Raw genomic sequence first — 27,695 nt, forward strand, 5'->3', positions numbered from 1 at the left:
TATCTCTTTGAATGGGGAAACACAAAATTCTTAAATTCTGTCCACCAAGATTACGATTAAATTTCATATTTGAAATCACCAGTGATCTGACAACAACTGCACCATAAATGTTGTTTATTTTGCTCAAATAGCGTTAAAAACGTTTATTTTTCAGGCTAGACAAGTCAGTACGCATGCGTCACGTCTCAGAGCGCTGACTGTTTCTATAGCAACTGCAGCTGCTGTGACGCGCTGACGTTACCGATTAGGGATTGGCTCTTTTACTCAGACGGCGGGAAAACTATACAAGTGACTGCCTCGGAGCGTGCATCAAACTACATTTATCTAATTTTACTCAGGCTGTTTAATAGCATTTACTATGACTCCTTCCCTCATTTCGGGGGGGTAACCTTTTCCAGCGTTTTGATTGCTATTACATGGTTTTATCAGACGTCCTCATTTTGCGAGTTTCAGCGCTTAGATACGGTGAGTTTTTAATGTTTAAAATATATGTTTAGTCATACATTTTCTTGGTAATTGTTGTTGTGACTGATTGGGACTTGACGTTTTTCGAGAAAAATACGTTGTGGTAATGAGAAAATTACATTGATATCAGGAGAACAGAGTCCTGTCATGCTAGGTTACCAATTTTGAGGTGTTTGTCAAACTATTAACCTGTTAACTGTCGGTTCCACTTTTTGAGTAACGTTATAGGCCTGAAAATGACATTTCCAACTTAAATTGTTATAAATTTTGAATGGTTTGGAGAAGATACTTAAGGTTGGTCTCTTTTTAAAGACGACACTTAGCAAATTATTGTAGAGGTGAAAAAAGTTATAAAAATTATATTACAAAAAAGTTATGGAAGTTTAAGTTTATGAAAATATAAAATGTAACGTTACAAATTTTTATATTTTATGTAAAATATATATTTTACATAACATGTTTTACTCTGAAACGGCTAGAAATTCAAAACCAAAAATCTGAAAAAGTTGTGTTCAAAATTTGAGGTTGAGATCTCAAAAAAATGAGCTTTCAGTGAAATTTAGTTTGGGCGTAGTACCAAGCTTTTCCAGTAGATGAGCATCAAACCCCATTAGTAACCATATAAGGGCGGCTCTATTTTCATATATGGTTTGAGTGATCTGAAACATGTTTTTTCCATTCTTTTCTCAATATTTATGACGTAGACATCACATTCAGAAGTATTAAGGGTGGTATGGCAGTATTTGATTTCAATTCATCCTCTAAAAAACACATAAAAGGCATGCAACAAGAACCCTGGATGTACAATATAGTTCACGCTGCATCATAAATTGAGAACCTATTGTTTTTTCTTTATATATTTTTCTTAAAAAATAGAATGAATTTTATCTTTTGAACACTTGACCTGAAAATGAATGGAGATTTTTCATGATTTTATATATGTATCGCTATTTCAAAGTAAAGGTCAGAACTCTCTCTCTGACTGATGAGTACTCTTCTTACAAATTAACAAATTACAGCTGCCCTGTAAAATATTTTAAAAATCAGTCACCAAATATGAAAACTAGAGTCTTTAAGCTTTCAAATGATATATAGTTTGTCAAGATTGCTTTTGGTTCAGACTAAGATATTACGGTTTAAATCATGTAATGGCAAGTGGGCCCACCGGCCCGTGACAGTTAACAGGTTAAGATAATAGCTTTTGAGGTGTTGGGTCTTGATTTTTTTTATTATTATTGTTTTTATTGTTCATTGCCACAAGTGAGGTGATTGCTGGTCTGGTGGTTATTAAATTCTCAAGTGATAAATGGAAAGCCTGGGTCAGTCAGCATCAATAAGCAACAATAAAATTAGGTTATAATATATTATTTAATAAGATAATGTCTCAAATTATAATGTAAGAGCCGCTCTGTATTCCATGCACTAATGAGAGAATACAATGACACAGTAAGCAGGGCTATGAGTTACTAGTACACCTCTTACTGCACTTCAGAAACACTCAACCCCAGTCTGACCTCCTGACACTAACAGCAGCGCTTCTTATGACACAGAGGTACCACTGAATCAATGTCCTGCATTCATCAGACCGAACCGTTGGCATTTGTATTTCCAAGAGCTGACCCTGTATTAAGGAATGTTGCTTATGTCTTTCCCACAATGCATTTGTGCTTATGTTCCATATACCTAAAAACTGCAAAAATGATTAACTGTGACTTACATTGTCTAGTTAAGATAAATAAATAAATATATTGTCAATATCAAAATAATTGAAATTATATTATTTACACTGATTACAAAAAAGGTCCCCATCTCGCATATGAACAAGTGCTGTGCGACCACAATAGAAAGAAAATCCGCATACGAGTTTATCTCTGAAGAGGTATCGGCTAATCAAATCAATTTGAATCAATCAATTTCTGCTTAGAAAGGTTTTTGGGTACTAATTACCAGGAATCAAATTAGCTAAAAGTCCTTACACTTTCCTTCTGAAACATATGAACAGTACCGGACCCATAAAAACATCACATTTCTAAGGTGCTTCAACAGAACAAGACATTTTTGAACTTGAATAAAAAAGAAAATGTATTTATTGTGTATAAATAAAAGTTATTATAATGACCATAAATAAACAAGAAACACCCTTCTTGACGGTCATCATTTTCCCTGCACCTTTATGTGATCAGATTACAAAATGGTTCAGTTCATCGGTCCACTCGGCCGCATTCCGAATCCTCATAAACCCTTCTTCTCTTTTAGTGCCCTTTCCACTCGCTCCCTTCCCTTTCGATGCTAGAAAGGGGAGAAGAGGGAGCGAACAGTCTCTGTGGAGCAGGCTGAAAAGTCTTCAGACTCGGGCGTGGTGGTGGCAGTGGTGGTGGCGGTGGTGGTAGAGGGACATGGACTGGGGATAAGGACTGGAGCGGGAAGTCCGCTGGGGAGCTGGGACAGGGGGTCGAGGTGCAGACCGGGGCACAGACTGGGAGTAAAGGCTGGGATGTGGAGGCTACAGATCGGCTGGGTGCTCCAGGTAGCTGTGCTCACATTCTGGTGGCATCCTCGTCGGAGAATCTGCCTCTCCTTATCAAGAGCGGTGGTCTGATGGAAGAAGGGGGAATTTTAGTCATGTGACAGAACACGAGCATGAGAGCAAAATAAAATACTCCAAATAAAGCTACTCCCAGAAGTTGCCAAAATACAGTTTTGGGTGAACTATCCCTTTAATTACAATTATTTCTTAAATATTTATTAAAAATATAAAACAAATTTAATCTAATTACAAATAAATACATAAATATTTAATTGAATAAATAATTAAGTTAAAATGATAACAGATTAAATGTAAATACACTACTGTCACTTAAGAGTTTTTTAATGTTTTGAAAGAAGTCTTATGCGCACCAAGGCTGCATTTATGTAATAAAATAAACAGTACTAACTATAATACTATGAAATATGGTTTAAAATAGGTATTTTATATTTTAATATATTTTAAAATGTAATTTTCAGCAGACATTAATCCAGACTTCATTTTCACATGATCCTTCAGAAATTGTAATATGCTGATTTGGTTAAGAAACTTATTATTAATGTTAAAACAATTTATTTATATTTTATTTTTTGAACCATGATACATGTTTTCAGTATTCATTTGCATCCTTGCCAACAAAAAAATTAAATAATTCTTATCAAAAAAAAAAAAAAAACTTTACTGACCCTGAACTTGTCATTTATAGTGTATATTTAATACTAATAAACATTTGCTAATTTTCTTTATTAAAAGTGAGTTTCTATTAAACAAACAAACATTGGGGACAACAGTGGGACTGACTGCGGAGCATTTTATTTCTGCACAAGGTTCAAGATCATGAGAAGCTGGTTAGAAGCAGGACAGTGACAAGCAGCACACTGAGGGAAAAGCACATAAAATATGCCAGTTGACATGATGCTGAAGTAAGTCATGCACATTCTCTCCACCTGAAAACTTTCACACACATGAATGACCACAGCAACAGTTTTTGATCATGGTATAAGCAGGTTTTAGTGCCCACATTAGAGTTCAATAAGACAGGGGCTGGCGTGCTTCAGTGGACACATGGCGTTACCTCATCCAAAACATGCCCGGGTTCTGATAGAAATCCAACGACCCTGATCTCTGGATGGAAAAGTCATGGTCGAGCTAAGCGAAGAGAAATCAGTGGAGCTCAGTGCACAATGCTCAGAAATCATCAGCTGTAAATCCATTTTAACTGTTAGTAAAGAAAATAATTTCAAAGTATTATAGTGTTTCTTCAACTCTTTGGCCTCCCATAAAAGTGTCCATCACACATGGTGTCTGGTACTCTTCTCACTGGCTCTTTAATGTTTATTTGGCGTCTGATTCTTAACTTAAGGCTTTGATAGGCAGTGTGGGCTTACCGTCATCACAGACACTCCCGGGGTGTTGTTGCTGGGCTTGGGCCCAGTGTTAAAGTGCTTCTTGATCTTTCCTGCCACTGACAGCTGGTGCTCGTTTTCTGACAGACTGTCATTCTGAAACAGCAAATGAAGCCAGTCAGTTACTATAGTTATGAAACAAGAGGACTAAAAAGTATTAAGACTGTGTCAGTCCTATAATTTAGCAATAGAGATTCGTACACAGTACAGTGTAATGCAGTGGTTTTCAAACCTCTCCATGACGTACCCCTCAGCACTGCATATTTTGTATGTCTCCCAGTCCCTATATCTGACACACCCACTTCAGGTCTTGCAGTCTCCACTAATGAGCTGATGAGTTGAATCAGGTGTGATAGATGAGGGAGACATACAAAATGTGCAGGGTTGGGGGTACTCTAGGACCGGTTTGAGAACCACTGGTGTATTGGATTCAGGTTGAATTACTCACAGTGACCCAGGGATGTTCCAGCACCTGCAGCGCTGTGTATCTCTGATCCACTTCCACCTGCAGCATAGACACTATCAGCTCCTGAGGAGACAGACGGGACAGAGAGAGTTAGTGCCAAACCCTAATGCCAATCATGACCTTAAATTGGTGAATACAATGACTTGCAGTAAACAAAAAGTAAAAAATAAATACTACTAATAAAAATGATTACTGTTTAATAATAATAGTATGTTGGTAGGCTTTTTAAAACCAAAACTCCATTTGATTTTAAAGATTCTAAATTTCATAATTTGTCTATAAATTATATTATTTTCTAGCCAGAAAATAATGTATCGCTGTAGACAAATTTTGAAATTATCATATTATTAGTAATACAATCATATTATTTTAGTATTAAAAGCCTGCATATTATTTATCATATAATTTGATTTTAAAAAGCGCAAATATTATTTATGATTATACTATTTTGCTTTAAAAAACACATCATAATTTTTGCTTTTTTTTTTTTTTACAAATTATTGACTGTCATATTATTTTGCTTTAAAAAAACATAATATTGACAATATAATTTTGATTTTAAAAAGCTCAAATATTACTTGTCATTATCTATTATGCTTTAAAAAAATACATATTATTTAATATCATAATTTTTGCTTTTAAAAACACCACAAAGTGTTTATCATATTATTTTGATTTGTTTTTAATGTCCACACATTTATTATGCTATTTTTTTATTTTAAATTATGTCATCAAATTTTAATATTATCATATCATATTTTTTTATTTTTAATAAACACCACATATAAAACACATCTTTATATATATATAATATTAATCTTATTATCTTTTTTTATCTCGCATATTTATTTAATCCGCACATATTTCACTTACTTTGGCTGAATCTGATACATTGTCCCAGTACGGAAGAGGGAATTCTAACTGTCCCAGCAGTATCTGGTCAAACAGAGCTTCTTGATCATCAGTGCTCCTGAAATAAAGAATGCAACTTCAGATATGCATCAACAGGGGGAGCTCGTTTCATTGCGTTCATTGATATACAACAAATAGCCACAGGGTGGCGCAGTAACGCCTTACATAACCTTGCAGCTTTGATTACATTACTCAAAGCTGCATTACATACACAGCTAGATTGTATTTAAGAATGAATCTTCGACATGTGGACCATTTCTCTACAAGATAAATTCATCGTTTTGATTGTATTTACAGGATTTTTAAAACTACTTTGAAAAGCAATATGCAAAAAGATCCTCTCACATTAGCCATATTTTGTCATACACACTGAACTTACCCACGAAATGGAGGAAAGCCACAGAGGAGAATATATGTGATGACTCCAGCGGCCCAGATATCTACCTTAAGGCCATACCTAACAGCAAACAAAAGGTGTTGTTTTAGTATTATTCGTCTTATTAGATTTTATCTTTAAACTCATTTAATATGATCATAACTAATCACAGCACTATGCTTAACATCACACGAGTCCATTGGAAAAAAATAAATAAATCACACATTCAAACCAGATTTATGCCAACGTGTTAAAATATTCACCCGGTCTCTGCGATAATCTCTGGTGCTACATATGTGGGTGTTCCACAGACAGTGTACAGAGGTCCGTCTACCACGGTCGCCAAGCCAAAGTCGCCCAGCTTCAGGGATTTGCTTCCATCTTGATGCTCATACACCTGTGAACCAGAGCCAAAAACAACATTAGACCAAAAACAACCTCGTCTCTTCAAAGCAATCTTATGAAAATGACACATCCGGCTCTCAATTCCCAAGGTGAACATGTGCGGATCAGTGTCAAAAATATGCACTGGCTTCAAATAAACAGATATTTGTGCATTTAATGTCTTTAACCTAAAATCCAATGATGCTAAAAAGAAACAGGACCATACGCTTGGCGGGCTTTGTGTTTGCCGTTACATAATATGTAAAGTGATGTGTTTTGAAAAAGCCTCATTCTGCACTGCAAGGTGCATTTGACATGCATGCTTCCAGCCACAAGCGATTATCTTTGACATGGAGAAAGCGAGCAAGCGCATATGTGAGCCAGGCACGTTTTTTTCTAGCTCACTGGAGTGCGTTTGATAAACAGACGGTTTTATTCACTGTTAGCAGGTCACATTTTCAATTATAAGATCTGCAGCATTTCTAGACAAATCCCCCGGCTCATAAACAGGGCTTCATAAACAACATTTCTGTCTTGAATCAGCAGAGGAAGGGGCCATTGATTCATAAATGATGTCTGGTAAAAGGTTCATACGAGAGCAACCTAGGAGAACAGTACAATCTGTGAACTGTCAATGTGTGAGTCACATCTCAGTTCTTCCGCTGCAGAAGTGATATCACACGTATACAGTCAGTCAGTAGGTGGCTGGTCTAGACTCCGTCAAAGAGCTCGCAGCAATCATCTCTCTTTCTCCAAACACACTTATGTAGTTCCAGCCCACAAGACCTATGAGTTTCATCCGTTCCTTTGCTCGGCACGTACATACAGGAACACATAGTTGTGGAGGCTTGTGATCAAACAGCACCACTTTAGGATGTGATAAGCGTTGCGCTTGCACCTGTGACATGTATCAGACATGTCAGGATGACATGCGTTTTGGAAAAGGAAGGAAGGATGGCGTGTTGATATCTTACCAAAAGGTTCTCTGGCTTGATGTCCCTGTGGACGATGTTAAGGCTGTGTAAGTACTTGATAGCATTGGCCAGGTTGTACAGCATGCCACTGGCATCCCGCTCAGTGTATCTGTTTGTGGAGGTGATGGCATCAAAAAGATCTCCTCCCTAAAAATAAGAACAAAGATGCAAAACACAAAAAAAGGACAGATTCAAGATAAGTTAAGAAACAAATTTGATACTACTACAGTAGGTCTATTTAACAGTAGCATTGGACTAAGAAATGCAATTATTGTCTTCGCTGTATAAATTAAATATTAATTGATTCTTTTTAAAGCTACTAAAGTTTTTCAGCCAAGAGCACTAAGTGGTATTCCTTTTTCTGTTGTTGTTTAACAGCAAGTATATTAGGCAGCTGTCACTTTATGTCCTAATGCATGGATCCAATATGCTGACTACGTTTACATGGACATCAGTAATCTAATTATTTACCTTATTCTTAATAAGACAATATTATGATTAGTGTTTATATGAGTTGCTTTTATAATTTTCCTTTCATGTTGCCATTTTACATGTTTTAGTACATAGATGGATTAATGGCACACATCATTACATCCACATGCGACGCCATCCGACGTCCCCTCCAGAATGTCCCGTATCAACATATAGTTTGCCTTCGTTATGGTGCCATATACAGTTTTGGGTGTTTCTTTTTTTAATTTTCTGAAATCTTCAAGTGCAGTTAATTATTTGTCATGCTATACGTGCAAACAGACAATCGCGTTGTCGAAGCCATGCTCTTGCCGTCAAACGGTTGACCATTGCTGTGTGTATCCTGTCGCAAAATGTGCCGAAAAGTCCTACACAAAGGTAACAGTGTAATTAAGGTGTGTACGTGTCTATACTGCACTTCGATAATGTGGCTAAAAAAGGGAATACTCTGTCTTAATTCGATTTGTGTTGACTTTAGCTGGATTAAGGCATAGGCGTAATTTACGGGTGGGACGGGTGGGACATGTCCCCACCACTTTTTACCAGGCTCGATATTGTCCCCACCACTTTTAAAAAGTAACTGAAAAATAGATTGCGTAAGGTATATATTAAAGGAAAAGCACCATCTACAAATCGACACTCTTCATAATCTAATTCATTCATTTAACACATTTTTCCGCCGATCAGAAGCTTTTCAACGTCCTCAAAGATGAATATTAAGTCTCGTTGTGAAACTATCGCGAGATACGCGATATGCGTCATGGGATATGTAGTTTCCTTTCCCTATAATTAGTCTGCAGATCCTGTACCTTTCTTTTTACGATGTTCGTATTGTTTGGATACTGTTTCAAGGTTTAAATATTTTATTTGAGAGTTTTGAGAAGATTCTATGTTATGACTGGGATTTTCACAATTAAAACAAAAAGTATACAAGTCTTTAGTTCATAGTCCTTTAATTCAGTTTTGTATTAAATCACAGCGCGCTCCAGTGGCCGCCAGAAAACATGATTAGCGACAGTATGTCTATATTCACGTAAGTTAAATATAATATGTTTTCGTGTTAAGCAAAGTAACTTACTGTGCGTGGCTGCTTCACTAAAAAGCTTCTTATATCACTTCCACACTTTCTTTTGGACATTTTGTTGATGTTTTAACATTTATGCTATAGGTAGCAACATTTACCGTTAACTAGCCTTTACATGCGGGTGGGGGAGGAAAAATAGAGCTTTTATAAAAACGTCATAAAAAAAGATTCGTTAAAACAATTTCATTTATATAATTATTTAATTAATAAAGGTAGTTTAACCATTTTAAACACAAATTAACTCTCATTCATGTTTTACACAAGGTTTTGCGTAGTTCAGGATTGGTTAAATTATTTGATTGGATGAGGAAACATTTTGTGGGCTTGTCTTGACTCTTGACGTAATGTTGATTAGAAAATATGCAAGTAATTCAAAGTAGAATGAATCGTAATACACACACACACACACACACACACACACACACAATTGTGCAATTAATGAATATGCTGCAGCTGAGCTGACCATGAAATGGTAAGTTCACCATATTTATCTTGCGTATTTTGATTGATATTAGCTACCCTGGATGTGTTGTGATAAGCGAAACGTAACATTCACGTGAATGTTACGTTTTGCTTATTCGGACGTTTATAGACATATTTGTGAATGTGATGCATGTGTACAACAAAGTGAAAATTAAGTGCATTTCCAACTCTGAACTCAGTCCCCAAGTAAATTCGGTTATTAAATAAACAAATAGCTAAACGAGTTGTGCGGTGTCCCCACCACTTTTCAAAGCAAAATTACGCCGCTGGATTAAGGTAATCAAAAATCTCTGTTTACATGGTAGATTATTAATCAGAGTATTGTCTTAATCGTGTTAAAATCGGAATATTGTGTATTCCATGATACACAAAATACAGAAAACAATCTGTGGATAGTCTGAGGTATCTTTGACATCTACTGTCAGGTGTGTGAATGGAACTGTTACATTGTTGCATTTTGCTTCCAAGCAAGGTGGTAATTGTATGTACACAAACTGATCGACATCACAAGAGTTTTCTTGAGGTCAAGTTGTTTATACAAAGCAGGCAGAAAGTTCATGGTGGCCTGGTTTGCTGTTCACATGGCAGAAATCCCCTCAAAGAGTCGAGTAAGTGGAACAGCAGCTTAAAATAACGTTCAGTTCAATAGAGCCAGCACAACTGCACAGGGCAGCCATTACAAGGACCCAGCAAGAGCTCAAATTCATCCGGATCTCCACAAGACGTATAAACCAGCTGTGATTGGATTTTTGTGAATCTTTATGTCTATTGATCTGTATTTGTTTTCACCTTAGGTTTGAACAGGTGCATTAAAATGACAGCTTGCTGTAGTACACACCTTAACAAGCTCCATGACCAGGTAGAGTTCACTGTAAGTGTCCATTTCCTCAATCAGCAACACAATGTTTGGATGTTTCACTCTTCTGAGGATAGCCACCTCATTCTGGATCATATGCTCCTGTGCAGGAGAAAGAGATTCAGAATTAAAATATATTGTACAAATTGCCATAAAAATACAAGCCTTTTATTGACAGTATCATAATGCTTCCATCTCACCTTTCCTCTGCATTTGCCTTTGTTGATGATCTTCAGAGCGTACGCCCTGCCAGTCGAGTGCTCTACACACTCATGGACCACCGCAAAGTTCCCATCTCCGATCATTCGGCCCACTTTGTACTGATCTGAAATGGAGCTCGGGACTGTGGGTATCGGCGTCTCCTCCAAGGGCTCGGCTGCAGACGGTAAGGAAGAACATTAGAGCAAGACTGAGTGGGCATCATTCAGAATCTGTTTTTATGACTGAAATCTCGGTAGGCAGTGGAGAAATTTGATTCTCAACCAACATTCCTAGTCAGAATCTCTTTGAATGCAGCTCAGAGAACAAGACAATAACCCTGCATTCGGTTCACACCTCACAGATTCTTTCATTAGTGCATTACAGTCAGCTACAGCATGTACACTGAAGTGGAAATGATTGTATAATGAACATCTACGCAAAGCCTTCAAATGAAGCGTTTGTTGTTGACCTCCACTGCATACATACTCTTAACATAAACATCTTTACTTGGTGGCACTGAGCAACTATAAAGCTTCTTTGATTAATAAAGGGCCTTCTCATTAATAAATTCAAAACCTCCCATATCTGCATAAGATCAAAGAGTTGCAGAGCTCTTTGTAAGAAAGTCTGAATGCAATTATAATGCATGGGTTTAGAAAGGGTCAAGTTACTGCCAAACTTAAACAGTTTTGTTTTACGATAAAACTATCAAATTTGTTTTGGTAGTTAAAATAAAATATAAATATCAGATGAAATATATAAAAGCAAATAACTGAAATAAGTTTAAGTACTAAAATTAATAACTAAAACTGAAATAAAAACTAATTAAAGCTGAATATAAATAACTAATAAAATGAAAAGCACATAAAATGACTAAACTAAAATGAAAACTGAACCAAAAAAAACATTTAAATTTGAAAAAAATATACTATAATAGTATATGAAAAACACTAAAATAAGACGGTCTAAACCAGCCTAAAGCGTTCGATTTCTTACCATCACTAATGGGCCCTTCCTCCTCATCCATACTGCAGACTTTAGTAGAGGCCAGAGACAGAGAGGAACCGCTGTGCTGGGATCCCTGTGAGGAAGAAAAGATCCAATTAAACCAAAAACAGACCATATAGCAGTACATGGCCAGTGTGTATGAGAAGTATAACTCCAAAAACCACCGACAACCACCTAACTTCAAATATATGGACACAGTGAAGCAGCTCACTGGGGTATTCCATCTTTCTACCTTTGCTGGATATCCTCAAGCTGCCCCGTGTTACTATTCCCATCAGGACGGTCGGCACGCTCGGGACACAATCCTCATTCTCACTTTTAAACACAGCACAGCGTTAGGATAAAGCCAGTGATCAGTGTTTCTTTGCTAGTTGCCATGGCAGCAGCAAGTGTGAGCGAAGTTACTGGCTCTGCTGTAAATTGGTTTTCGCTCCCGGTTGCCGGCAGTCAGGGTGCAGGGACCCTTTCAGGTTCTCATGGAGAGTAATTGGAATGATGTCTCCAGGAGCACTGTGTTCTCCCGGAGCTCGAATGGATTTGATTGGACGGTAGTGGCGTGCGACGGCGGCCCCGGACGCACCTCAGAGGGGCTGCTAATGGCAAGAACGAAGCGCAAATCTACAGAGACGAAACAGTGGATGGGTCATGGAGGGTCAGCACACCTACACGCACTGTTTGATAATGGCAGTTTGAGTGGATGCATATGAGACGGCCAAGGTAGGGTTGTTTAAGTGTCATCAGATACAGTTTTGACTCGAGAGAGAGAGAGAGTGTGTGTGTGTGTGTGTGTGTGTGTGTGTTTCCGCATCCTTTTTCTATTTCATTCAGATCACAGTTTGTCCTGGTGCTATCAAAACTCGTGTTACCATGGAAACTGTTGGAGTGTACTAATAATATTTTCCCTCTGCAAGACAGGAAGCAGCCAGAGACGAGCCCATATAAGGCATCTTCCTGTTTCCTGGCTGAATGCTAGGTCAAATCACTCAAAACAAGCTGGATTTCTGTGCTTTTTCTCAGGACCGGAAAGAAACAGAATAAACCATGCAGTAAGTATTTGCCTCTCCACTGATCAATCATGTTAAATCCATGTGTTCACATGCAAATGTAAGTACATAACAGTCTGTGCAATTATGATGCTGATAACTCAAATTTACTTCAGTGATCCCTAATGTAGTGTCGCAGGAACACTCTATCAAATCATCATTTAAAAATAAAACAATTAACAGGCTCAGTATCAATAACAATGCCGCGTTATTGCATTTTAAGGTCACTCTTGTCATGTTGTTGCAGACTAATTGCATAATGGCTCGAATGACTGATTTAATGCCTGAGATGATTTTGTTTTGTGGAGATGCAGATGCCATGGGGAAATTGAATCCAATGGCCAGACAGGATCCCACTATTCTCATCAGGATTCGCTGCTACTCAGAGGTTTTTGGGAATAGCTGTAGAGATGCTAGACCTCTTAGCTGCAACTCCATTAAGACCAATGTGAGAAAATCTCACAAGAGTCACTTATAATCACAATAATCTAATTCCATGACTGGCTGCATTAATTTGTTTTTGAAATGCATATCCATCATTAATACTAATGATTGTGAAGTACAAAATAAAAAAATAAAAATTCTGCAAAGTCTGGGACAAATAAAATGTGATTAAAGGAGATCTGAGCCAAACTGTCCCATATAAACAGAAGAGGACCCAAAAGATTTAGTAAAGAACACCCGGTTGAGTTTGTACTAGATAAAGAGACTTACTGTTTAATGCATTTAGCATCTTCAATCATACATACGTGATGGAAACTTTTCATGACATGCTTAGTGGCAAACAGACAACGCATTAGACCAGTCTTTTTTTTTCTACACATAAAAACAACTAAAAATGAGAGATTGTGATACAAAACTAATACAAAAACAAAGATAACTACATGATTGACAATGGCTTGAAAGCAAAGGTATACAGGACAATATAACTGAGCAGAGTCCAAAACAAAAAGGTGAAAACAGCAAAACAATGAAAACCAATGGAACACAAGAGGGTTGAAAACTACTGCGGAGACAGAAAGAGAAGTGGTGATTTTTACATGGTGTCATACAATATACAAGGTGTCTATTTTTTGAATGAATATGAAGTGAGCAAATAAAGAAATTGCTCACTCAAAAATGAAAAACTCCATGCAAGCACGTTTTGCAAAATTGCTCTTTTTCTGTTTCACAAAAGAATAGATTTGGAATGACATGAAGGTGAGTAAATGATGACAGAATTTTCATTTTTGGGTGAACTATCCCTTTAAGAAAGTCATTATATTGCTGATGTACAATAAACAGAAAAACAAGTACATGTGAAAATCCAACTTCCTTTTAAACATATCATACTTGGAAGATGCTACCATTCATTTTTAAATCAATGTTCATGGAATGAATGAAAACGCATGCACACAAACACAATGTCATTTAAACACTGTAAAAGAAAAAATACAGGTGTGAAAACGCCAAAGGAAAATGTGAAGGGCATGCAACCCAACAGACAGTTTGAGGGACATCATTTAATGGAGATGAAGAAGAATGTGTTTTTATGCAATTTAAATTAAACCGAACACTTCCACTGAATTTACTTTGTCCATCTCAACAACAAATTAAAAGCGGAATGCTACCTCGAATCCAGCTAAAACTCAGGAATTGAAGAGGTGCATTTTCAGTTCAATCCTAAACAACACTCAACTCTTTTAGAGACCGGTATGATGCTGAGCTTGATGGCCTCACTTTCCATGTTACGCAACACAAAGTACTCATACTACCTAGTTAACCATCCATAAAAAATTACTGAAAAAAATTCATTTAATCTCACAACTATGATGATACGATTTAAATTGTAACCTCATTTACCTCTATTCATCCTAATTTAAGACAGATAGAGGTGGATTAGCAGACTTGGAAACAACATCCCTATTTTCTGTGTTTTGACACGGATTAAAAATGTATTTGTCGCCATAGCATCAAATGCGTATGTGTTCCATATTTTTCCCCAGAGGAACTGAGATCTTGTGGAAAGAAAGAGAAATGATGGAGGGGATATGCCTGAGGACACAGAGGTCCCCCCCACACACACACACACATGTAGATATTCCCAGTATAGATCCGGCACTCTTGTGTAGCTCGTTTCTAAAAGTGGGTCATACACTGAATGTAATCCACAGCCCGGGCTTGAGCGGTAAAGCTAATTAATAATAAATCAGTAGTAATGATCAGTTTAATTCATTCACTTGGATGGAGTGAGGTCATTTAAAGCTGCAGTGTAAACTATCATATATATATATTTATATTTAGATATATATATATATATATATATATATATATATATATATATATATATATATATATATATATTACAGCAGTACTCTGCTGTAATCACACACATTAAGCAATGTATTAGCGCACACTGCAAACTAATTGAATAACCAAGCCACAGAGCCGCAATAACAACATTCAAAGTCTCATATAAATTCATAAGCCAGATAAAGAAGCGCCTGATTCTTTGGAAGCATTTGGAGAGAACATTCAGTTCTAATGCATTTGTATCGTATTTATGTAAATGTTTTTTCTCCTTCCTTCATTCACAGAACTCCACTGGGGAGTTTTCAAAGCCTGACCCACTTATGCTGGAGATGGTTGTAAAGACACTGAGATGCCTCTCTGCTTTGGGCAGATCTGACTGTTCCAAATTCTCATTCTGAAACAGCAATGAGCTGAGAGCAAAGCCATCTGACAGAATCAAACCGCTGAGAGATCATCCAACTTCAAGAGCTCAGGCTGCGGTAAGAGATAAGTGAAAGAATGACGAGAATCTGAGAGTCTTTGCTAGTGGGTGGAGGGCGAACACAAAGTGCTTGGCATCTCTGTCTCTCAGCCGGCATGTCGATCGAATCGCAATTAGAATCATTAAAACTCTTCCTCATGAGGAGGTTTAGCAACTTCTAATGCAATTTGGAACCATTTAGAATATAAAAAGTTGAACATGTCTATACTTTCTCTCAGGGATGCAGTCAATTACATTTAGCTTTTAACGTCATATAAAAGCAAAAATGTTCAGTTGCAATGCTATTGAAGAAATGCCATATTTGCAGTCAACCATTAATTCGGTCAACCATTAACCAAGAAAAAAAATTGCTAGTCATGTGATCTTTACATGGTGGCCCCCATATGGCAAACCATGTAAAATAACTGTTATTATACTGATAGCATTTATCTTGGTTTCAGATATGATTGGGATTTTATTTAATTTTTTCTTACATGTACATGATTACATGAGTACATTTTTCAGGGGTTAACAATAGTGCACTTTTAGGAGAAAGGACTAACTAATAAAAAGGCAGTGAGAACATGTTGAGAATCAGTTGTTTCACTATGAACTGGTTTAAGGTCAGTAAAGCTCCGGTTGGGTAGTGGCCAACAGTTTCTGATTAATCTATTTTGGGTCAATATTAGCACGTGATTTCGCTGGCTGTAGAACAGCACTTTAACTGCCTGCAGCTGGATTTGACATGTCCCAAAAGCTCAACATTTTGATCATTTGGAATGGAGTGCAATATCCTCAGTGATTGAATGCTCTAGTGCATGTTAGTCATGGAGAACTAAGAAAGATTGGAAGACAGAGAGACTCTTGACTCTTAAGCGAGAAAGAAGCCAGAGTAATCACTGGGGTTAAAGGCTCATATTATACCCTGAGAGAAACTCTGGACTGGGAAGGAGAAGTTTAAACCTCTTTGCATTAGTCTATCAACTGCAGGATTAAAAGATAGTTTGACCTGGTCAAAAGCGCACAAACTCCTCCCAATCATAACTTTCCCCAGAAACCAAACAGTAATGTGTTTCTTGGAGAAAAAAAAAATCAATGAATAAATAAACACTTCCTGGTGAGTTGCATGCTCCTTCAACAGCATGTATCATGCCATTTCTCTTTCTCAATGCTATCTCAATCAGGGTCCAAAATTAGCACTGGCCAAGCACCAAATGTGAGTGAAAATTGGTTTTGGTGAGTAAATAAAAAAACATTATTTGCTCGTTGGCATATCCTTACTGATGTAAGAAATGTGAGCGAACCTATATGAACTGTTTATAAGAAGTGCATGTCTTGTACTAGTGGTGACACTTCTATGGAAGAATAGAGGAATATTTCTTGCATTACATCAAATATGTATATATACATCATATATATATATATAGAGAGAGAGAGAGAGAAAATATATATTATTATTATTTTTTATTATTATTTATATTATTTTCTCAAATTATCGCTATTGGCAGATTAATGGCAAAAGTTAATTCTGGACCCCGATTTCAGTGTATCTTCATGATTGCTGCTCTACTACAAGCAGAAGTCATTTCCCATGGCTGACAATAGTTGACTTTCATTTTTAACGAAATGTGAGAGACCGAAAGTTTCCAAATGTAGTGGCCCAGACTAAGGATTGACTGTGGATCTTAGTGCCACTTTGAAGAAGTGGGGAAGTTAAGCTGTGCTGTCAATGATGGCCTTGTCCATTTCCTGAGAACATAGAAGGAGCGCATTATATAGAGCCCGAGATGGCGAAGGAGGGCAACAGAATGTTCTATCTAAGTGGAGAAGGATCTGGACACTCAAATCACACGATATACTGGATAAACACTACATAAAGGACACTATTTGGTACAAAAGAATTGGATTTAGATGATACATGATATCAAATGAACCAGGTGGACAGTAAAAGATCTGAGGTTTATGTTTGAGCAGGTGTATGAGCTAGTGTACAAACCGTGTGTGTATTAGGGAGATTGTGGAGAGAATGTTGTCTTACCCTGCGTTTCTTCAAGCTCCCTGGGCTGGTGGGAGATGGACTGGGAGATTTTGCAGAATGGGGTGTGGACAGCTGACTGACCGGGGTCCCATTCACTATAAAAAAAAGTGGAAAAATGTCTGAGTTCACAAAAAAGTGTACAAAATTTGTGAATGAAGCTCAGCAAATATTTCAAGTGCCCCCAGGAGGCTGCCAGTTCTCTTATATTCAAAGAGCGAGCTTTTCAAAAGGCTGTCAGTGAGTAAGAAGAGAAGAAATCACCCACACAGCTGCTCCTGCTTCCCACACTCACATCCCTAAACAAATCCTCTTCGGATAGAGCGCCACACACCCAGTGGCACAAATCCCTCCATTTCTACAACCTCACATCTTCCAAGGCCCATCAGTCATGGTAGGACTGCACTACACACCACTGAGAAGATCCGAACTCTCTGTCAACACCAGGCTGATTCATATTCACAGGCGACTTCCTCTATTTGCTGATACAGATTAGGAATTATCCCTTGACAGTTTTACATTTTCTCATATGTTACAGCACACACAAAAGTGAAACATCCATCGCCAAAACAGTGATTTATACAGAACATCAAACTGTACCATATCCATTTTAATTTACGTCGGAAACTGAATAAAGCAGCAGCTTTATGGAACTGAATGGAAAGTCAAAGCTTGTAGTGAAGTTATAACAGAAGTAAACCAATGTGTTTTATGTATACACAATTTGTATACACAATACATAAAATGATTAGATATTATATATGAACAAGGCCAAACTAATTATGTCAAAAGCCACTGTAAACAACATGCATATGACATGAGGGATGACAGAAGAATTCTTTCGGAGAAATGAATTTAATTACCACAATAATTTAATGCACAGCGTGTTACAGCCCATGATTCATTCATTTACACAGACTAGTGATAAATTGTGGAATTCTAAACTATTTTATTTTGTAGCAGACAAATATGGGAATATCATATCACAGTTTAAAACACAGCGCAAAAAAAAAACGTTAAAGACAAATAAACAAAATTGTGTTACAACACTCCTTGGTCTCTCCCATGAAGACGAACTGAATTAGAAATGAAAAACCTACTGATTCGCATATGAATTCACATCAAATAAAATCCTTCTGATGTCAATTCCAGCTGAATAAGCCTCACTATTAAATTCCGTCCTAAAAAGTAAAAGCCAGCCTCTCGTGTATCCGCAAAAGAGCAGTGAATCCGCCTCTCCTACCTTCGTATTGCAGCATCTTGAGACACAGTGCTATTCCAGGAGGCAGAAAGCAGCAGCACTCACTGAGCGCGGATTCCAATGAATGGAGCAGCAGAGAGCGGAGCGGAGAACAGAGCGTGAGCCGCTGATCGCTCATTGGCTCGCCGTCTGCCTGCGTAGCTGTGACGCGCGGCCGGCCGGTGCGGTACGGTAGTGGGAGGTAATGGTGAAAACGCGACGAAAATTCCCACCGACAGACCTTTAATGGCACTCGAACCACGGCCAGATACAAACATAAACACTACCGTATTTTAACAGGAGGCAGTGATTTCTAAAGTCTCGTGAATATATATATATATATATATATATATATTAAGTGACAATTTTACTAATATAAATACGTGATCTCTAACGTTATTTGATCTCAGGTAGCCTATATTCATTCATTAATTTGTTCTCAGGCGTTTATTTTAGTGTTTAGTCATTCATTCATTTATTTGGTTTCTGAATGCCACTAGCTTTCAGGTGAACAGTTTTAAAAGCCTATAAAAAGCGCTTCTCTATAAAAGCAATTCAACATGACCCTGTGTGATCTATGCGGTGTTTACAGGAAACAGACAAAGATCAATTATAGCTTTTTAGATGTCAATACGTTTAGCGTTCAGTTTATTATTATTGAACGTGATTAAATTGAAATCTAGTTCCCTGCCAATAGTAAGCTCAGTTTGGGAGTTTTTGAGTTCACCAAGTTCCCTTTGAAATGCTGTGAGTGAGTGTGTTTGTGAGTGTTAATAGGTTTTTCATTTTCCTTTTCACATTTTCCTCATACATATAGACTAGTAAAACGTGTCTAAAAATGACATGTGAAGATGTTTGAAGAGGTCTGTCACTACTTAAAAGCCTCAAAATAATCCAAATGATTTTGTTTCAAGATGTTTGTATGAGGGCCAAATTTTCAGCTCCATATGAAAGCCACTTAATATGAGATATCTTCGCTAATGTGTGTGTGTGTGTGTGTGTGTGTGTGTGTGTCAGACTGGGGGGAAGAAGTAGGCCTATGCTACACTCATTAGCACCATCTGTGGTGCTTCATTAATTTGATGCAAGTGATGCTTCGCAAATGGACACATCACCGTTTTATTTTTGGGGTTAGTTCTCCAACATGTTCTCAAAGTTCTCTGTCAGAAATGGCAACAAGCTGAGCCACCCCCTCACACAAGCATCCAAATATCCTTAAACCCCTTTTGGGGAGTTCACAGAATGTCTAAATCAAAGATACAGAATAGGCTATTCAAAACTAGATTGGGAGCAGCATCAGAAATTAACTATTCCATTAAGGGGCAATATTTGCACCCTGGAATTGCTTTTGAGGGGCATTTTTACCTTTGTAAGTAATTTTTATAATTACTTTTTAAAATCTATCTGTTATGTTAACTGTAATATACTTCAACTTAACCAGTCAGCCAGCTTCAATTAATTACAATATTTTAAACTCTGTTACCAGTCAAAATCAACAAAAGCTATCTTTACAGTGCAAAGTTGGAACATAAGATGCATGGCGTTGATTTTCTTTGACACAGTTTAATGCTTTTCATGTACAGTGCATTTACATGCACATGTAACAGTCCAATTAGACTTCAGTCTAATGTAAGTTATGCACTTTCACAAGAACTCATGAACAAATCTACTGTGAATTTAATGCTGCAATCTCGCTTAATTCGGCAGGGGCATTTTTTTTTCCCCCTTATCTTGAATTTGGGGAGCATTTTTGCCCTACACCCTGTAAATTTTTGACCCTGTTGGGAACTAAGCATAAGTTTTAAAAGTAACTGATTTTGATCAATATTCCTCATTTTAATCATACCCTGAATAATAATGGATGATTTTGTGACAAGCGTAAGAAGGTTTGATAGGTCAAACATAAATCTGTTTTCATAGCTGCAGGCCTAATTGAACCAAACCTTAGGTTGAATCTATTCTCCACTCCTTTCATACAGGTGCATCTAAATAAATTAGAATGTCGTGGAAAAGTTAATTTATTTCAGTAATTCAACTCAAATTGTGAAACTCGTGTATTAAATAAATTCAATGCACACAGACTGAAGTAGTTTACGTCTTTGTTTCTTTTAATTGTGATGATTTAGGCTCACATTTAACAAAAACCAAAATCTCAACAAATTAGAATACTTCATAAGACCAATAAAAAAAAAACATTTTTAGTGAATTGTTGGCGTTCTGGAAAGTATGTTCATTTACTGTATATGTACTCAATTACTTGGTAGAGGCTCCTTTTGAAGTGAAGTGAAGTGAAGTGACATTCAGCCAAGTATGGTGACCCATACTCGGAATTCGTGCTCTGCATTTAACACACACAGCAGTGAACACACACACACCGTGAACACACACACACCCGGAGCAGTGGGCAGCCATTTTATGCTGCAGCGCCCGGGGAGCAGTTGGGGGTTCGGTGCCTTGCTCAAGGGCACCTCAGTCGTGGTATTGAGGGTGGAGAGAGCGCTGGACATTCACTCCCCCCACCTACAATTCCTGCCGGCCAGGGACTCGAACCCGCAACCTTTGGATGACAAGTCCGACTCTCTAACCATTAGGCCACGACTTCCCCACAAGTCCCCCGAGGCAGTAATTTTGCTTTAATTACTGCCTCAATTTGGCATGGCATGGAGGTGATCAGTTTGTGGCACTGCTGAGGTGGTATGGAAGCCCAGGTTGCTTTGAGAGCGGCCTTCAGGTCATCTGCATTGTTGGGTCTTGTGTCTCTCAGCTTCCTCTTGACAATACCCCATAGATTCTCTATGGGGTTCAGGTCAGGCGAGTTTGCTGGCCAATCAAGCACAGTAACACCATGGTCATTGAACCAGCTTTTGGTACCTTTTGGCAGTGTGGGCAGGTGCCAAGTCCTGCTGGAAAATGAAATCAGCATCTCCATAAAGCTTGTCAGCAGAAGGAAGCATGAAGTGCTCTAAAATTTCCTGGTAGATGGCTGCGTTGACTGTGGACTTCAGAAAACACAGTGGACCAACACCAGCAGATGACATGACAGCCCAAATCATCACTGACTGTGGAAACTTCACACTGGACCTCAAGCAACATGGATTTTGTGCCTCTCCACTCTTCCTCCAGACTCTGGGACCTTGATTTCCAAATGAAATGCAAAATTTACTTTCATCTGAAAAGAGGACTTTGGACCACTGAGCAACAGTCCAGTTCTTTTTCTCCACAGCCCAGGTAAGACGCTTCTGACGTTGTCTGTGGTTCAGAAGTGGCTTGGTAGCCCTTTTCCTGAAGACGTCTGAGCGTGGTGACTCTTGATGCACTGACTCCAGCTTCAGTCCACTCCTTGTGAAGCTCTCCCAAGTGTTTGAATCAGCTTTGCTTGACAGTATTCTCAAGCTTGAAGTCATCCCTGTTGCTTGTGCACCTTTTCCTACCCAAATTCCTTCCAGTCAACTTTGCATTTAACATGCTTTGATACAGCACTCTGTAAACAGCCACACCTTTCAGTAATGACCTTTGTGGAGGGCATCAATGTTCGTCTTCTGGATCATTGCCAAGTCAGCGGTCTTCTCCATTATTGTGGTTTAAAAGAACAAGAGATACCAGGAATTTATACTGTAGGGATGGTCATTAATTGAAACTCAAATGTAAATATTCTAATATTTTGAGATACTGATTTTTGACTTTCATCAGCTGTAAGCTCTAATCATCAAAATTAAAAAAAAAAAAAAATTTGAAAATGTTTTACTTTACATGCAATGAATCTGCAGCATGGCTGCCCACTGCTCCGGGTGTGTGTTCACGGTGTGTGTGTGTGTGTGTGCATTTGTTCACTACTCACTGCTGTGTGTGTGCACTTGGATGGGTTAAACGCAGAGCACCAATTTCGAGTATGGGTCACCATACTTGACAATACGTCACGACTTTAAAATATATGAAAGTTTCACTTTTTGAAATAACTTACAAGAAAAAATGAACTTTTTCACGACATTCTAATTTATTGAGATGCACCTGTAAATACACAAACATAAACGACTGCAGCTATAGAGTATGTTACAGCACTGCATGAGACTGCTGGGAGAGGGGCCATATTTTATGTATGGGATATGAGTTCAGCATGGTTTATAACACAAATATAAATTTAGACACTAAAAAGAGAGAAATGACTCTGAGTTTGCTCTTGTGTAACATGCTCAGCTGTGGGAGGATGGATTCAGTAATGTGACCTCTCTTCTCTCCTACTCTCTCTCTCTGCTGTTTACTTCTCTCTTTTCACACCAGGTGCAGTTTGGTCCGCTGTTTGCATCTGACCCTTAGTCCTTCATTCAAAACAAGGATATGATCCAAAAGGGACTGTGAAAGAGGCATATCAAAGTGTCCTCACCTGATATACCCCTGTCCTGATCTAACACTCCCACTATAGCTGAGCAGAAATAACTTATGTATGAATGACTTATGAGCCGTCACAGAAGAGATTATTATGATTTTAGGGCTGTTACAAAGTTTTTGTAAATTAATTTCATTACATTTATCAATATGAGCAGAAAAAACTCCCCCAAAGACAATTCAAAGAGAAAATCAATGAACAGACATTACCAAAAAAAAAAGGCTTTTTAAAGGAATAGTTCACTCCAAAATGTTGTTTACAATTTACTCACCCTCAGGACATCCAAGATGCAGATGAGTTTCTTTCACAATGCCATCAATTATCGCATTGCAAAGCAGAAAGCTGCATCTTCGCAATAAACAAATCCATCAAGACATTTTTTTACTTCAAATGAGTCCTCTATCCATAATATTGCTTTCTCCAGTGAAAAAGTCATCTTGACTTCAGGAGTGAAATAGGCACAGATCAAGCATCATTTACAAGTGAATTTAGTCTAAACCGTTCTAAACAATTATGTTGGTGAATTTTGATGTGAAAGGATGGATGGACTCTTACTTACTGAAGGAAGAAGCATTATGGATTATGGACTCATATTTTGGCCAGAAGCGACGGTTTAAAGTAAAAATGGTTTAATGATGGATTTGTTTCCCACAGATAAGCAGATTTTCACATCACAAGACTTTAATTGATGGACTGGAGTCATGTGGATTACGTGTGGATTATTGTGATGTTTTTATCAGCTGTTTGGACTCTCATTCTGATGGCACCCATTCACTGCAGAGGATCCACTTCTGAGCTATGTATTGCTAAATTTCTCCAGATCTGTTGTGGTGAAGTAACAAACCTAGCTATAATCTTCGATGGCCTGAGAGGAGTGTAAATTTTCAGTCAATTTACAATTTTGGATGAATTATTATTACTTAAGTCAATAAATCAAATATAAAATGTTCAAAATAATGATTATTTATATGATGAATTATTTATATAATGAAAATGATTAATTACAATGGAAACAAATAAAAAAAAAGTGTAATTACAGGAATTATGTAACGTATATACAGTGCATGGCTTAAAAACTAAGACTTTATATGTTTACACACAAATTATATGTAAACACACTTCTGCATTGTTAAAATATATGAAGCATCCAGATAGTGATTGTGCCTGTCCTCTGGGGCGCTCAATCCGCTCATGGCTCCATTCTGGGAGCAGAGCATCCTGCTCTGAGTATATTCAAGCAAGCACATCTGTCTCACAGTGGATATCATTTTTAATGAAATTTCTATTTACGGTGCATCTATGTGATATGCACGACAGGGTTTCAGAGAGGAGCCAGAAAGAGTGCACCAGGATACAGAATTTTATCAGTCTCTGTGCAGTAAGTTAATTTTATCACTGACAAATAAACACGACTTTTCATACTGTTTTTATTGCAAAGAGTAATACACGCAGCTACAGTAGCTAATAATTATTTTTATGTTATGGCCAATATTACAGATCTAAACTGTTTCGATTTTTTTCTTTTTAAATAGCATTCTTGTGGGCTCCAATCTACAATTTACATGCTTTTAGTGAAATCAGAGTTCACATTATATACTATTGTTTACTGGCATTGATCCATAAAGAACATCCAAGAAATATCCCATTGTTCAAAAGCTTGTTTAGAATACTGCTATTATATTGTGCATATAGACAGTGCATTTTGCCCTTGCATATCAATTCTAAAAACATTCACAATTCATAAGGAAATGTTTTTAAGTAAAACAATTTTCACTGAGAAAAAAAAAAAGTTATTTTATTATCTTTATTTGATTTATTTTATCAGTTGGGAATTGACAGGATTGGAAAAATCTATAATAGAGAACATTATATATAGATCAGTGGAGTTACCCCATAAAATTGATGACATTGACATTAAGCAGCATTTAATTAGAGTACCAAGTACTGTGACTAAAAACAATCATTACTGACAACAGTAGCCTGAAAACTTCTTGTAGAAGTGCATGGTGCTAGTAACACCAAAGTCATGGGTTTAATTCCCGGGGAATGCATATACTGATAAAATGTGTGTAATGCAGAATGCAATACTAGTCAAAATATAGATGTTAACCAGTGTGCAATTTACACTCTGAGAAAAAATTCCATATAATAACAGAAAAGGTACTGATAATTTTCTGCCAGGAAATAATCTGTTAAAAGTCATAGTTCAGCCAAAAATTTGAATTCGGTCATTAATTATTCACCCTCATGTCGTTCCAAGCGCGTGAGACCTCTGTTCATCTTCAGAACACAAATTAAGATGTTTTGATGAAATCCGAGAGCTTTCTGATCCTGCATATGCAATGCAACTGACACGTTCAAGACCCAGAAGGGTGGTAAGGACATCGTTAAAATAGTCCATGTGACATCAGCAGTTCAACTTTTCTTTTATGAAGCTACGAGAACACTGTTTGTGTGCAAAGAAAACAACAATTTCTTCTCTTCCGTGTCAGTCAGTGTTAGTGAGTCAGATAGATACAAAGAAGACTAATAGATACAAAGAAGACAGATAAAATAGAATTAGAATAGAGCGTGCTAGAGTTAGAGGCTCAAATACAATACAAATTGTTTCAAATCAGCTTCCCGGTAATACACAGAAAAATAACAGAATCAATGCTGCAAATTTCATCATATATGAGACAAATCTAAATAGCTCTATCAAGACAGCAGTGTCATTATTCAGCTCAAGTCAATTCAGTGTTTTTTTCAGTTTAGTTCAATAATACGCAGCAGTAGTGTTGTTATTCAGCTTGAGACAATTCAGTATCAGTGTCGATGTTGCAAAGATTTTCTCATATCTTGCAACAAGGTGAAACAAGTTAATACACTACTTAAAAATATAAAAATGACTAACTTTTTTCTTTGGAATAACGTGCACAGATGAGGCATACACAATAAGACCGGGAACATGCATTAACAAAAAGCCAGTTTTCCTCCAGTAGGGCACATGTTAATAGGTTAATGAGCTGTTTGTGGGTTTGTCAGTAATGAGCTGTGCGAATGGCCAGAATTACACAGTGAGAATAATAACAAGGTTTCTGGATTTGAGTGACAGGAGCAGCTCTGCATTTCCTGAGGACAGTCAGCCAGACAGTCAGTGTTTGGAGCTGATTAGAGATTACTCTCTGGAGCTCTAATTAAAGATTCCTCTCTGGATAAACTACTCAGACAAAAATTCAGTTGACTACGAGGCCAAGCTCATCCGTGCAAATTCAAAGAAAAGTTTAATAGAAATTCGTGAGGCGAACGACCTAAGATTATAGATCAGAAATCCACTGGAAGGGTGCCTTCAGTAAATAGGACAGGCAGAGAATGAGACGCAGTCTGTAATGTGAACAGCACAGATGAGCACCATCTCCATCGGCCCACACAGCTGTTGATAAATATGACAGAGAGAGGCTGTTTATGTCTGTCTCGCTGTGTCTCCTTTGTTAAAGCACCTCAAAATGTGTTGTCAAGCTCTACACTTGATCGCGCCGCTCAAACTGTGAATAATCCGTAGGATGACATGGGCTTCGCTTTTTCATCGTGTTAAAAAACAAAAGGCTTCTCGTAACTGTACACAAACAGTACATCAGTGCCATTTGTGCAGAATTTCATCAGGTAAAGTGCGTCTCCACCAGAAATCAATGTGCTATACTTAGCTTGACAGGGTGTATTATATAAACAGCTCTCATACAGCAAGCAGCCTCATCAATCGGCTCTCTAAAGTAACCACAGCTAGACCTTTCTGGAAATCTCTAATCTGATTCATCCCAAGAAATATCGCACATTTGACCTATGCTGTCTGACAGATTACAAGGCAGATGTCTGTTTATCAGCCGGTCTGTTTGATCCTTTCAATGGTATATAAATTGACCACTGGCTTTTCCGTTAGATGTGAATAAAATTGCATTGATTGCAACCCAGAAGCAGCAGCAACTAAAATGCAACGCAACAGCTACAAAATTGCAATTGCCATCATATCCGTCCACCAGTTGTGTCTTGCTGAGAAAGTACAGGACGCCTCCGCTATGTATACACCTGCCCACACCGGTGTGGGACTTCTAGTAGGAGAGCGAGAAATAAAGACGATGTAAGGCGTGTGTTTGTATGCTTTAGGTTCAGGTGGAGACTAAATTAAAAAACTAAAAAGTTTAGTAAGGCAGGGTTTTTTAACCTTTACAGATCCAGAAACCCAGGCTCTCAGCCGACCCTGAGACCCCCAGAATAAAAAACGTTAGAATTTCTCATCCACACTTCATAATAATTTCCATTAAGAACATTAACTGGAATTTCCATTTGAAATAAAAAATTGGAATAATTATAAACAATTAAAATTCTATAAAAAAAAATAACCGTTTCATAGAGAGATACCTAAAATAAATTCTATCATCATTTTTTCACCTTCATGTCATTCCAAACCTGTATGACTTTCTTTCTTCTTTGGTACATAAAAGAAGTTATTTTGAAGAACGTTCCAACTGTTTTTGTTCAATAGAGTGAACAAAACAACACTGGAGCCCACAGACTATTGAAGAAAAAAAAATCTTTCAACATGCTTTGAAATATTTCTTTTGTGTTCCATAGAAGAGGGAAATTCGTGGGGA

General features: G+C 37.5%; 1 protein-coding gene and 1 long non-coding RNA gene across 3 annotated transcripts in view; one reads left to right on the top strand and one right to left on the bottom strand.

Moving 5' to 3' along the window:
• Positions 1-262: 262 nt before the first annotated feature.
• LOC306866040 lies at positions 263-13,219 on the top strand. The gene is made up of 6 exons (XR_013783919.1): positions 263-465; positions 10,343-10,419; positions 10,641-10,789; positions 12,119-12,330; positions 12,529-12,659; positions 12,965-13,219. It is a non-coding gene; the product is annotated as an uncharacterized lncRNA (long non-coding RNA).
• Positions 2,526-27,695, bottom strand: part of LOC306865562 (serine/threonine-protein kinase DCLK1-like) — a gene marked incomplete at its 3' end in the record, with an annotated part of 49,426 nt that continues 24,256 nt past the window's right edge. The window contains exons 1-13 of one of the 2 annotated variants that reach the window (XM_079410250.1): positions 18,687-18,764; positions 17,447-17,541; positions 11,602-11,686; positions 10,605-10,780; positions 10,387-10,506; positions 7,511-7,657; positions 6,416-6,549; positions 6,156-6,233; positions 5,738-5,834; positions 4,847-4,927; positions 4,381-4,494; positions 4,068-4,141; positions 2,526-3,060 (exon numbers count right to left, since the gene is read on the bottom strand). In XM_079410250.1, coding sequence (XP_079266376.1) covers positions 3,003-3,060; positions 4,068-4,141; positions 4,381-4,494; positions 4,847-4,927; positions 5,738-5,834; positions 6,156-6,233; positions 6,416-6,549; positions 7,511-7,657; positions 10,387-10,506; positions 10,605-10,780; positions 11,602-11,686; positions 17,447-17,541; positions 18,687-18,702 — 1,275 coding nt within the window. In that variant the 5' untranslated portion in view covers positions 18,703-18,764. Of the gene's footprint in view, positions 3,061-4,067; positions 4,142-4,380; positions 4,495-4,846; positions 4,928-5,737; positions 5,835-6,155; positions 6,234-6,415; positions 6,550-7,510; positions 7,658-10,386; positions 10,507-10,604; positions 10,781-11,601; positions 11,687-17,446; positions 17,542-18,686; positions 18,765-27,695 lie in introns of those variants that run through there. The other variant, XM_079410251.1, reaches the window with a different exon arrangement.

Source organism: Barbus barbus (assembly GCF_936440315.1).
Source record: "Barbus barbus genome assembly, chromosome: 47".
NCBI lineage: Eukaryota > Metazoa > Chordata > Actinopteri > Cypriniformes > Cyprinidae > Barbus > Barbus barbus.